Source organism: Rousettus aegyptiacus, unplaced genomic scaffold (genome assembly GCF_014176215.1).
Source record: "Rousettus aegyptiacus isolate mRouAeg1 unplaced genomic scaffold, mRouAeg1.p scaffold_m13_p_17, whole genome shotgun sequence".
Taxonomy (NCBI): domain Eukaryota; kingdom Metazoa; phylum Chordata; class Mammalia; order Chiroptera; family Pteropodidae; genus Rousettus; species Rousettus aegyptiacus.
Genome location: NW_023416292.1, coordinates 14,924,277 through 14,938,178, shown reverse-complemented (window position 1 = coordinate 14,938,178; position 13,902 = coordinate 14,924,277). Strand labels below are relative to the sequence as shown.

Here is a 13,902-nt window from a genome sequence, read left to right as displayed (position 1 = left end):
TCTGAAACCAACAACCATTTTTCTGACACCAGCTGTGTGTCTAACAATTCAGTTCAATTCTGATACTATCTGTAGTTAGCACAGACCCCACAGGTTAAGGGCTTAGTCCCACAAGACTACCCACCCCCACTTAAGACGCTAGCCGCAAATCGGTTACCTGCACTTCTGCCTGGATGACTATGACCCCCCCAGATTCGACAGTTTGCTAGAATGACTCATGGGACTCATGAGAATGCTATATTTACCATTACAGATTTATTATAAAGGATACCACTTATGGAACAACCAAATAGAAAGATGCAGAGGACAGGGTATGGGGACAGGGGTGGCACAGAGCTTCTATGTCCTCTCCCAGCACATCAATGTGTTTATCAACCTGGAAGCTCCCTGAGCCCTGGAGTTTTTCGGAGTTTTCATGGAGGTTCCATTACATAAGCATGATTGATTAAAGCTTTGGCCATTGGTGTTTAAACTCAATCTTTGGTCCCTTTTTCCTCCTCAGAGGCCTGGGGTGGGCCTGAAAGTTTTAACCCTTTAATCACATTGATCAGGTTGTTGGTTTTTCTGGGGACCAACCCGCATCCTGAAGCTCTCTTACCCCACCCCTCCACCAAACCATGAGAGCCATCTCATTAGTCTGCAAAAGAGTAAATGCTAAAGGTTTTCAGAGCTTTGTGTCAGGAACCTGAAACAAAGAGCAGATATTTTTGGTTGTAATACAGTTGTATTACTGTATTGCCTTAAATTCTATATAAATAGTATCATTGACTATTTTTGGATTTAAGCTTGGTGACATTAACATTTTTATACATAATTTTCCTACAAAAAATAACAAACGTATATTGATTTTAAATTTAAAAATTTCCTTGTTTTATTGGAAATCTTTTTTACTGTATATTGTCAGGCTTGTTTAGTCATGGAACTAACAGATTGGTCAGTAATCTAAAGCAAATGATAAATTCACTTGGGCAGAATATCATTTACTAGACTTGAAGACAGGGTGAGTTATCTTGGAGGTGTATTTCTTGTGTTTTGGTTCTTATATATTTGAGTGACTCTTTGCTGTAGTTTTGGGAAGGAGCGATTTTGTTCCCTAGGGGACATTAGCAGTGTCTGAAGGCATTTTCAGTAGTCATAACTTTGGCGGGGTGAGAGGTTGCTACTGGTATCTAGTGGGTCCCTAGATGGCAGGGGTGCTACTGAAAATCTCGTTATGCACAGAACAGCTCCTTAACAACAAAAAATTATCTGGCCCCAAATGTCAGTTATACTGAGGTTGAGGAAGATCGGAAGCCAGTTTAGTAGGAATCACCAATGGTTAGATTGTATTTGAAGCTTTGAAGCTGTGAGAATGGATACAGTCATCTAAGCTAAAGACCAGCTCTTTAGCTCTGGCACCTTACCCACTTAATTCTACCATTTTGATGGATATAGAGAAATGCTATTCATTTCTATCCCAAACCACTTATTGAGAGACCAAACTGCAACCATCCAAATTACCTAAATATGGTTTGGAAAAAAACAATAAAACCTTTACTATCTTTATAGCCCTGTGCTATTATGGGGGACTTTCCGGACCTCCTTGAAAAGTATTTGTATTCAAGGTGAAAAGAGTGTGGAGATTTTCTACAAAACAGTATGAATGTACTCAACACTATTGAACCTTAACACTTGCGAAAATGGTTAAGATGATGAATTTTATATTATGTATATGCTACCACAATTTGAAAAATTTGCACCCAACAGTGTTTTTTATTTTCTTATGCAATGTTCCGTTGTATTCCTCTAGGACCGTTGTTCTCAGTTTCTTTAACTATTAGCTTTTAGTCAAGAGGGTTTATGATTTCTCAGGTGTTTTTTAAATTCTTTTCAAATGCCTTTAATTGTACAAATTAGCTCTCATCTTAAAGATTAGATAATACTGGATTGGTATGAAAGTATAGTATTTTTGTTTTAGCTTATTAAAGTTAATTGAAGTATTTCACTAAATTCTCAATCTAGGAAGTAATCGTTTAGCTTCAAATGCCTTTAATGTAAAGGTTACTCAATTCGTGTATTCCTTTTCTTTCTTCCCACTAGGCTTTCAAGGATATGCTGTATTCAGCTCAGGACCAGGCACCTTCTGTGGAAGGTAAGATGCATTAATCCCTACACTTATCATGTAAAACCTCTTTTTAAGGATTTTAAACTGCACAGTATAAAACCAATATAACTTGCCTTGTTATATAGAGCTTTCTGATTTTTATAATATATAGTATGAGTACATTATATTTCAAAGTTCTGTTTAGCTCACATCTTCCCTATGATGGATCTCTTATATGTCGTTAAATCACCTTAGCATTGTGAATCACAGATATTGGCTTAGAATCAAAGTTCTTATCTTTGTCATGTATTTTCATATCTGTCCATCTATCCATCCGTCTATCTGTCCATCCATCCATCGGTGAATCCCTAGTCTATAACTAGGTTGAGCAAAACAGCTTTTCCTTTTTATTTATGCCATGTCTTTAGACTAGGGCTAGTAGAACAATGGAGCATATTTATATTCTCTGTGTGTGTTATATAAGCATTTATATGTATGCAGGTGTACAGTTCGGCAGTCATAAAATGACTGACCTAAGGATAGTGGTTATCTTTCTAATTACCTTTATTGATTCTTTTTCTATTACCTCAGCTTCTGCTCACCAGCTCATTCTTTATGGGTTTAACCTTTGATAGGCCTAGAGAGTTGTAAGTTAAAGTTGTAGGACTTCTTGTGTCAGTGAATAATTAGGAACTAATTCAACAGCTATTTTTTGAGGAATTGTTCCTTCTGAGGCTGGGTTTTCGAAGTCTTATTTTTATGATATAGATACAGAAGTTGCTTAATAAAACTATAGAAGTTGTTTAATAAAATATCATTGCCTTTAATGACATAGAAATGTACATCTTTCATATCTAACCATTCTAAATTCAAAATGTGAATTCAACATCTGAAAATCTTTACCAGGATATCGGCACTTAGATATTAGTTTTATAATATATTACTGAATTTTTTTTTGTAAAATATTTAATATATTTAATTCTCTAATATTAACTGAAGACACAAGATTTATTTTATCAAAATGTTTAGTTATTTTTTGGGTTATTATCTCTTACTTTATCTGTCCTAAAGAGTGCCTCCTGAAAATATTTTAAGAATGTAAAAAATGAAATCACATGGAAATTAAACTGATTCCCTCACACTGCCTAATTTGCTTTAATAGTGGTTTTAATTTTATTGTCAAGTTTGGGTATTTATCTTTAATTTTTTTTTCTTCTTAAGTTTTACCATCTGGTTTGTAACAAAGATACTCTGAGATATGTTGAAATTTATGATGATTCTTCTTTATCCCTCCATGCTGGATCATGTTGCAGTTTTCATATACTTTAGCTATTCTTATAGAAAAATGGAATTCTGTGAAAGTATGCTAAAATGAAAAATATTTAGAATTAAGAACTTTTTTCTTTATCTCACTTCCCAGAGATGTTAATTTCTTTGGATCCTCTTGTAAAAGGAGTATTGCAGTCTGATTATCCAGATATATGTGCTGCTTTCATGTGGGAAATGTCTGCACTCATTTGTTCTTTCTACTCCCAGATAAGCAGACTAAAGCCCCTGTAGTTTTTATCTTTTTGAAATGAATTTTTCTCTCTCGAGACACTGGAGAATTGAAGATACTGGAAAGTGGTTTAAAGAAACATATTCTGTGTAGTATAGAGGTTAAAAAAAGTTATTTAAGGAACTATAATTTTGTATTTCATTTGCGTTGTGATACTATATTATCTTTTATGTGGTGTTAAATTTAAATGTTAATCATTTTTGTCATTCTTGCTATTGAGTTTATATATCTAGGTTTTTAGTTTAGTAGTTATCTAAAAACATAGTACAACATGAGCAGACTTTTCAACAATGTCCATGATAGGACTTTCAACTTTTAACATTTTAAAAAGAAAAAAGTATGATAGGACTTGATTATTATTTTGAACATTCTGTTTCTTTTCTTCACTGACCTTTTTTCTACACCTTAAGTTTTAGTAGACTAAAAACCTTTGGTGCCAGTGAGCAAGGTTTGGTTTTTTTTTTTTAATCTTAAATTTTTGTTGGTAAGAAGTTGATAACCCACACTATTTTTTACACTAGTGAATTATTATTTTCTTCTAACTTAGTAGGATTTTTCAAAATAATGCCTTTACTCTTAATAAAGTGGGCTTCCCACCCCCCCATTTAAAAGTAAATCAACCAAAAAGAATAATTTCAGTGTATTAAGAAATGAAGGAGTGTTTACTTAAAGTTGCTTTTATTACTCAAACAAATAAACATTTATATTCACGGTTGTTTTGCTTTATACTTTGAGAGTGAATTTCATGAATCATATATTTTTATACTGATTCATGGAAAATAAAGGGTTTTTATTTTTATTCAATAAATGGCTTATGATTATAACTAGGAAATGCTCATATTCTGAAATAACATATATAAGAAAACTTAAAGACTTATCTTCAGGCATTCTTTATTAATTTATACCTAATCTCCTTCGATATATATCATTACCTACTCTACTATGTAATCTCTTATTTTTGGTAACCATTTACATTTGGAAGTATTACATGACAAAGAAGTTGAAATAAAATTCTGTTAAAGTTTATACATTTGATTTTTAAATAAAGGCATAAATACTGTTTATTTTGTTATCTTTTTCTATGGAAAGACTTGTAGAGCAGCATACCTGACAGTGGAACAAGAGTATTAAAGTGATTAGAATTGTGGAATATTTTTTAATGGGGAGGGGCAGACACACACTTAGAATCCTTAGAGTCAGTTTTTCATGGAATACTGTTTCGAGGAATTTAGGAGCAGAGATGTTTAAAAAACTTTAAACTTTATTGTGTTTTTACAATTTCTGCTGTCAATGAGGTATTTAGTATTGGAACATTTGGGACAAATTAAATTAGGCTCCAAACTCAAGATTCCCCACAGTGAACCAGTCACACCTTAATAATCAGGATTATTTCAAGACAAGACAATTTATTATAGATATGAAAATCTGTTAATTGTAGTACATTTTTGACTGTCAAATTTTCAGTGATAGAGAACAGTGGAAAATATAAGTTGATATACTTTTCACCTTTTCTCTCATAATTTTTTTTTCCATTTGGTGTCTCAGTCACTTTATGGAATTAATGTACTTGAGTAAACATTCACACCTTTTTTGGGGGGAACTTCCTTCTTCCCAAGGATACTTTTGATATATATAATGTACATACATATATACCAATTTACACACCATTTATATAATATATACACCATATTAATTAATCCTTTAGTTTTTACTCCAAATTAATTTCAAGTAAAGCTTCAAACTTTATTTTGCTGTTCTCTTTTTCAAAAGTAGCATCTTTTGTTTAGAAGTATTGATGTTTTCCACACTTGTGTTAGAAAAATCTGAGAATCTGACGGTCAACCTAGGTCACAGAATTAAGAGATCATAGACATTTCTAACTGGTAGGGACTTTAAGAGATCATTTGTCTCACCTTCATTTTAGATTTGTGTGATCCGAGATCAAGCTAAGCTTGCATGGCTCAGTAAGAACCATCAGGATTACTAATGGAGACAACAAAAGGAGAATTCCAGAGATTAAACTAATACTGAAACATAAAGACTCTTTTATACTAACTTTGCATTTTTATCCAAATGATATTTTCGAATAAAATTTTTATTTGGACATTTCCTTGTGTCTCTGTATTTTTAAAAGATTTATGAAGCATTACTTTGAATAATACTGAACTGTTTGCTTTATTGGGAAAAAGCTAATTATATCTTTAAAGAAATTTTTTTATACTAAGTTTTTATTACTCCATGTAGTTCTCAGAAGTATTGGAAAATATTTGTAGAATTAGATAAAATGTATTAATTAACAGTAGTTATAGAGATTAGAATAAGGAAGAGATGAAGATAGAATAGTGAGTTAAAACTCCACAAAATTTTAATATACAGAATAGATACTCTAAAAATCCTGGAACAGAAAAGGAATATCAAATAAAAATTAAGGAAATCTGAGTAAATTCAGGACTTTAGTTAAAAATAATGTGTCAGTCAATATTGGTTTATTAATTGTGACAAATATACTAATATAAGATGTTAATGATAGAAGAAACTGAGTAGGGGGGATATGGGAACTTTCTGCAACTTTTCTGTAAATCCAAAAGTATTCTAAAATAAAAAGTTTATTTAAAAGTAGATGCTACGGGGTTTTATATAATTGCCAAACTCTAATTATAAATTCAACTCTGAATTTTCTGGAGTTCAAAGGATAGAGGAGAGCATTATTAATGTCAGAATGCACATAAGGTAAATTTATACCGGTTTCTTAGAAAAAGGTCAATTTTTACTGAACATAAGATTTCAGAGAAATTCTTACTTTGGACCTTTTTGAAGACTAGCATTCTGTTTAATGTGAGGAATAATATCCCTGACAATAATTTTACAAAAAGCATCATAGTGAGTTTTATAAGGCTGGTCCTTACAATCCAAGGATGTAATAGAAAAATGTATCAGTCTGACCTTCAGGACCCTAAATAATCTATTTCTGTGTCTATGATCTTACCTTCTGCCATTTTCCCTCTTGTTCACTAGGCTCCTGACATACTACCTTCCTTTCTGTACCTAAACCAGGCCAAGCTTGCTCTTACAATAGGTCCTTATCTCTTGCCCTCTTTTGAGAATTATGAGGTCATTCCATGTTTGTGTCCTATGAGAGGCCTTCTGAATACCCAATCTTATGTAGCCACTCAGTTAATTTATATTACATCACTATTTTATTTCTTTGCATAGCATTTTTTTGCTTTCTGATATATTGTTTTATCATCAATTTATTCTCTTGAGACCAATGTAAGTCCCTTGTGGCCAGAGATTTTGTCCTTTTTTTTTTTTTTTTTAAACTGTTTTATGCCTAGTATCTAAAAGAGGCACATACTTTATATATTTACTGAGCACATCAGTGGGTAGAAATAAAAATAAATCCTTTCTCTCAGTCTTCTTTGAAGTCAAGGTAATATTTATTAAAAAAGTAAATTCTCTAGCTTGCTTTTTTTGTTTAATTTTTAACTTCTCTTGACCTTTAGATGCAGAATTTTACCTGTAGGTTAGATGGTTAAGGGTATTATTTGTTGTTTTATAATGCTGACACATTTCATAAGGTATATCTGAGGTGATAAATGCAGCATTTCTTTAAAACCAGTAAAGAGGTGATATAGGTCTTAGTTTAAAGATTTTGTGTTTTTGTGGCATGTATTGTCTTGGTGCCAAGCATAGAGTTCCCTTTGATTGCTGAGAAATCATATTTTATAAGTTCCTGGGTGACCAAATATTTTTCATAAGACACCCACTTCTTTTCATGTTTTTATATATTTGGTATGCCTCCTTTCAAATACATGAAATAGGCATAGATTTGAAAAAATATATATGAATTGTTGGATTTTTTTAATATATGTCTAAGTGAAATATATATTTTCAGATTATTTGAATTAAAGTGTAAAGACGTACTGGTTTTATTGTTTTCCTTTCTCATTTTGCCTCTCTCACTATCTTATAAAGTATTCCTTTTGATGGGGAATATACCTAACTAACATTAGCCTAATATAGCTATCTGACTTTCTGAAATGGAATGAATAGATACGGTTGAGGACATAAGTCACTGACCACTACAACACTAATCCCTGCTTTTCTTCCATTTCTTCTTTAGTCCCCTTACCTCCTCCCCAGTCTTGTGAACAGGTTTTGTTGAATCTTTTTTGCTTAGGTTCCCTCTGCTATTCAGCATGGTTAGCAGATGTGTTATAGTCTCCCTAAGCTCCTTAGAATTCAGCTCTTAGTAGCATTGAAGATGAAAGTATGCTTGTAAATTATTCATTCTGATTATATGCTTGAATGGATAGAGTCCACTCTAGGCATCTTCTTCCATCTTACCTCTGTCCCCAGGTCTTTGTTGTTTTAACAGATGTGAGCTTGCTTTTTAGTTCTAGAGGATAGAAGACTGAATTGCATTTCTAAAATTCATGAAGTCGTTTCTACATATATAGGATTACTGTCAAATTCATGCATTCATAATACATTACTTTTCTCATGTTATTTATAATCACATTTCTCCCCTCCCCCAGTTTCTCATTTTGTTATCCTCTATCATTATCTCTTTAAAAATTATTTACATGAGTTTTCTGGCTTAGAAATAAAATCATCCGATATTTATTATAGGGAGCACTATATCTGATTTGCTACATTTTCATCTGAGCAGTGGCAGGAGAGTATTTTTACCGTTTCACTTTTCTATTGGTGGTGTTTTGTTTAGTCATTTATTGTTGATTTTCAAAAACCCTTCTGCTTATAGTGGATTAATGTCGTGTGAAAAGACTGTATACTAGGGACTAGTAGACAGTTTAATCCAAAAAATGAAATGCTAGATTCATTTGTAGCCACTACAACCTTGTTTTGAGAGCCATAAGAAAATACAGATGGCTAAGAGTGGAAGTTGAGACAAGAGCCAAGCCAACAAGATAATTGTCATCTTTTTAAGGATGATATATTTTTTATTCTCCATTAAATTTAGAAAGGATGAAAAGACCTGATTGATACTCAAAGCCATGTAAAGCAGCTATTTCTGAAGGGTGTGCTTATTTCATGTTTGCGTTGGAAAAGGATTGCATATTCATTTGTATTGTGGAAATGTCAACTTCTAGTTAACAAATATCATCACCTTCAAAAATAAAATTGTATATACTTTGAAGATACCACTAACCTCAAACTCTTCACTAATAGGAAAGATGTTCTTCTGAGTAGTAAATAGCATTACTATATGAATCGATGAAATATTTACTCTAACAGAAAGAATTAAATGTAGTTTAATGTTCATTGCTAGAACAAAAGATGACAATATACTTAGAAAGTAAAATTATGTGATAAAAATAAGTATCAACTTTGAGTAGGATGTAGGTAGGAAGCTAGAAGAAATGAAAAAATGCTTTGAACACAGGCTTATAATTCTTTCTTTGTGATACAGTAGAGTATTTAAAAGATTTCCATGTTTAAAATTTTTCTTCACTTACAAAAATCAATAACATATAAAGGCACTGAGTCAATTATCATACAATGCTATTTTTTTATTGGTAGGTTTGAAGGAAGATCTTGAAGTAGAGAAGGGATTATTATAAAATATTACATCGTGAATCAAAAAAGCTCTGGGAATTACTGATATATGCTTTACACTGTAGAGGAAAAGATAATATACCAGATGAGTGAATCTGGTGAATTTCCTAAACTGGAATGATTGTTAAAGCTTAAAGTTGGCAGAGTTTAAAGTCTAATTATGAGCTTTTTGTTTTCTTTAGACAGGACCACCTTAAGTGTTTAGTGAAAGAGTGCCACTGGGAAAGGTAGAAGGAGCTTAAGAAATTATAATTAGAGAGTTTGTTTTCAGCAGTAGGTAAACATCATTGAATAAAACAAAATTTCCTGCCCTCAAAATGGAAAAGGTGCTCTAAAAATCACTTAGATTTGCAACAACTCGTAATTATTGAGACAGTATGAGGAAGGAATAGGTAGTCAATAATCGGAAGAGTGAGTCGATAATCCTTTGTATTAGTTTTCTGTCACTGCTGTAACAATTTACTACAAACTTAGTGGCTTGAAATACGAGAAATTTATTTGCCGCAATCCTGGAATTTTTCAGGGAGAATATGCCTTTTCTAACCTCTAGTGCAGGGGTCCCCAACCCTGCACAGGCCATGGACCAACCCACTACATGTCCATGGCCCGTTAGGAGCAGAGCCGCATAGCAGGAGGTGAGCAGCAGCGGGCCAGCAAGTGAAAGCTTCATCTGTATTTGCAGCCACTCCCCAAGCACTATTGTCACCGCCTCAGCTCCACCTCAGATCATTAGGCATTAGATTCTCATAGCACTGGTCTCTGGTGCCAGAAAAGTTGGGGACCACTACTGGTTGCTGGCTTCCTTGGCTTGTGGCCACTTCACTCTAATCTCTGTCTTCATGTTGCCTTCTCCATCTGTCTGTTTTCCTCCATGTATCTAAGGACATTTGACATTGGATTTAAGGCCACTTACATAACTCAGGATGATTTTATTTTAGGATCCTTAATTACATTGCAGAGATCCTTTTCTTAAACAAGATAGCATCACAGGTTCCAGGGATTTGACATGGATACCTTTTGGAGGCTCCATTTTCAGGCTACCATGTCTCTAAATCTAAATCGAAAAAATGCATTGTGATGTTCTTTTTTTAAATTGTGAACCAGAGCTAGAGGACCAAAGGAGGCATTGCTTTCACATTCTACTCTACCCACTTTGAAAAGAGCAGTGAAATGGTGTCAAAGGAAAATTCAGTATGGCACCTAGAAAGTGAAAAACTGCCCAATAGTCAGGCTTAAGAATGTAAATATAATAAAGGACAATTTATCTGCTTTTAACCAGTTCCCTGCAAAATATTCCAAACCATCTGTTTTAAGAATTTCTTTTATATTTCCAATATCCTCTCTGGGGAAAACAAAAAAGCGCACCTCTTCCTAGTACATCAGTTAAGGAAAACCCACGCCCACCAAATTTTTATTAGGGAAATTTTCAAAGACATACAAAATAGAGAAAATGTGTACAGAATCCCACTTAACACATTCCCAAGCTTTAGTCATTATCCATACAATGCCTAATCTTGTTTCAACCCCCCTGGTTATTTTGAAGCAAATTCTAGAAATTATATAATTTCATTTGTAAATATTTCTAAAGGGTATTCTCTGCCCCATTCCCAAAAGATAATTATCATACATAAAAATATTTATAGTAATTTCTTAATATTATTAAATATCTGGCAAGATTCCCATTTCCCTTGTTTTATACTTAAAAAAATATTTGTTTGTTTGAATAGAAACCTAAATAAAATTCGTTATACAATATATGGTGATTGATTAATAAATCTCTTAATTCTCCATTTATCTATACCAGCACCATCTAGTATGGTAGCCACTAGCCACATGTAGCTATTTAAATTTAAATTAATTAAAATTAAAATGCAATATTCTGATTCTCAATCATATCACCTACATACCAAGTACTCAGCCATATGAGGTTAGGGGCTACCGAAATAAAGAGCACAGAGTATTTCATTGAAGAAAGTTCTTCTGGTCAGAGCTGATGTATAGGTTTCCCCTCCAACTCTTATTTTTCTTGCATTTTCTATTGTTCTTTTAAAATTTTATTTTCATTATGATTTGGTAGAACATACTGGCTTGTTTGCTTCTTTTGGTCTGGATTTTATTGATTGCATGCCTGTAGTGTACCTTAACATGGTTTCTGTTCTCTATATTTCCTGTAAACGTTTAGCTAAATTGAGAGGCTTGATATAATTCATATTAAATATTATGTACATATATATTTTCCCCCAGGAACACTTTATAGGTACCGATGTGTACTTCACATATATAGGTGCTGATGTGTTAGGAATTTTCTCTCTTTGTAGCTGTTGATCATTACAAAGCCCCTAGATCTATGAATTCGTTAAAGTTTACAAAATGATGTTATTCTAATCCTCCTGTGTTCATTACCTAGAATTCTATAAAGAGAAACTTTTCTTCATCAACTGTTTTACACTTAGCTACAGATCATTTAGGAAAGGTGGAATAATTGCCTTATTCTTTCTCTTTATTTTTTAGTTTTCAGAATAATATTGGTTCTCTAACATTTTCCAAAGATGACCAATGAAATGTTTTTTTTAAGTGTCTTAATAAATTAATATATTTAAACACATTTAGTATGTTTTGGGCCAGTGTAGTTTTTATCCTTATTAAATATCACATTTTCATCTTTGGCCCCAGTGGGAGCCTCTTCAGGTGTTTTCCTCGTTCCTTTGATATGACCCTCATATTCTTTGATGTCTTCTTTTCTATCTGATATGACAAAATTTTCTGGACTTTATATATTTCCAGCCTTGGACCTGGGAGCAGCCATTCTGCCAAAGAGTCTGTTCTTTTAGTGATAACCAGTCTTAATTCCTTTAGAAGCCACATCCTGGGCACTTCTTTCAAAGTGTCATTGCTGCTGAGTTATTGTTAGGCTTTCTTTTTTAGCAAAAAGAAACACATATATAGCCACATATGCAGGCACATACACATGAATATATATTTATATATATTTATATGTGTATATGTACATATTTATATATAAGTGTGTGTGTATATATAGTGTGTGTGTATATGTATATATAAATATATATATTTTTTTCTTAATAAAATACCTCATTTTTTAAAGCCTAGATTCTTAGTGGACTTTGGACCTGAAAGTGCTCTAGCTATAAAGATAAACTGTGATGATTTTTAGGATTAAATAATACTGTGAGGCATGGTAACCACCAGTATAGCTCTTTGGGATTAGAATATGAAGGTTAGCGAATCCACCAATACTGATTAAAATTTCATTTTCTTCATTGAAGGTTGAGAGACGAAACATTTAGTACCTAGGAGACTGAGTGCCAATTTATGATTCCTGATGAGAAATTGATCAGCTATGTGTTTGTTACCAGAGGTGCAATCAGTGAGATTGGAAAAGGAAATTGAATTTATATTGTGTTACCACATGCAGTTAATTTTGCATGTACACCCAAAGCACATGAATCTTACTTGAAATCGAAATATCTGTGTTTTGAATTAGGGCATTACAAATCTAATGTATATATTTAAGAGTTTCTGTTGTTCCACAGTTGTACAATTCTAAATATGTTTTTATTAGGCTATTCATAAAAGAGTCTTTTGGTTGTATAATGAGAAAATGAAATAGCTAAATTTGTGCATTCCTTTTACAAAGGATGGAACAGAATAAGGTAATTAAGATTTATTATTTTTATACTGTTATTTTTTTTTCTGTTTGGAATCTGTCATCTTAGTAGAACGATGGGTTATCTTTTAAAAAGATTACAACGAGTCTTTTTACTTAAGGAAAAATATGACGTGTGGTTCACTTGTGACATGGTAAATGAATCAGGATATTTATAGCAGAGAAGAATTTTGAATATGAGAATAGCAATATATTAGGTAGATATGCTCAGGAGCAGTTTATCTACAATGACTATAAAACAATCTTCATAAGTGAAGTAGTAAGAGAATGATTAATGGAGGAGGTGAGATTTGAATTTGGCCTTGAAGCATAATTATAGCTGTAGGAGAGGGTCTTCTAGGCCCACAATCAATAGGACAAAATCAAAGGGGTGCAAGTACAGAAGACATTCAGGGGAGAGTCAATAGCATACTTTAAATGAAGCAAAGGGTTGGTACAGGAGAGAGTGGTGAACTATAAGGATGAGGCCAAATTTCCAAGGGGCTTAAATTTTTTTTAAGATTTGCACTTTGTTTAGTAGCCCAGTATACCCCAATATTTGTGGCTATTAGTGTAATGAAAATTAGAATTTAGAGATAATTGTGAGTTTTTTGTTCCAATTTCGCAGTATACCAAAATAGTCTTGGTACTGTTTTGAACTTCACACTTAGAAGAATGCTATTTATATGATTCTTGTGGTTGTGTCCTCATCCATGATGGGAGTCTTCCAGTCGTCTGCTAACAACAGTTAAGTCCACATGCTCTCTTCAAGAATATTGGGAAAAGCAGATTCATAATTTTTAATTAGCTACCTGACCCAAAATATGCACAGAAGCATTTTTTAAGGTAGTTATTAGCTTTGAGAGCTTTATTATGTGTAGCCAAGTGTGTGAATCACTGGATTAGATAAACTATAAAGTATTTTCCAACTTAATTTTACAATATAATTCTGACCATTGGATGTTTCACTTTATTTTCCTGAACAGATTTTGAAAAATTTGTATTTGTAAAATA

At 32.7% G+C, this 13,902-nt stretch overlaps 1 protein-coding gene across 1 annotated transcript in view; it reads left to right on the top strand.

Moving 5' to 3' along the window:
- XPR1 (xenotropic and polytropic retrovirus receptor 1) overlaps window positions 1-13,902 on the top strand; it is a 116,211-nt gene that overhangs the window by 20,615 nt on the left and 81,694 nt on the right. The window contains exon 2 of the mRNA XM_016141152.2: window positions 2,080-2,131. Within this exon, the coding sequence (XP_015996638.2) occupies window positions 2,080-2,131 (52 nt within the window). The remainder of the gene's footprint in view (window positions 1-2,079; window positions 2,132-13,902) is intronic.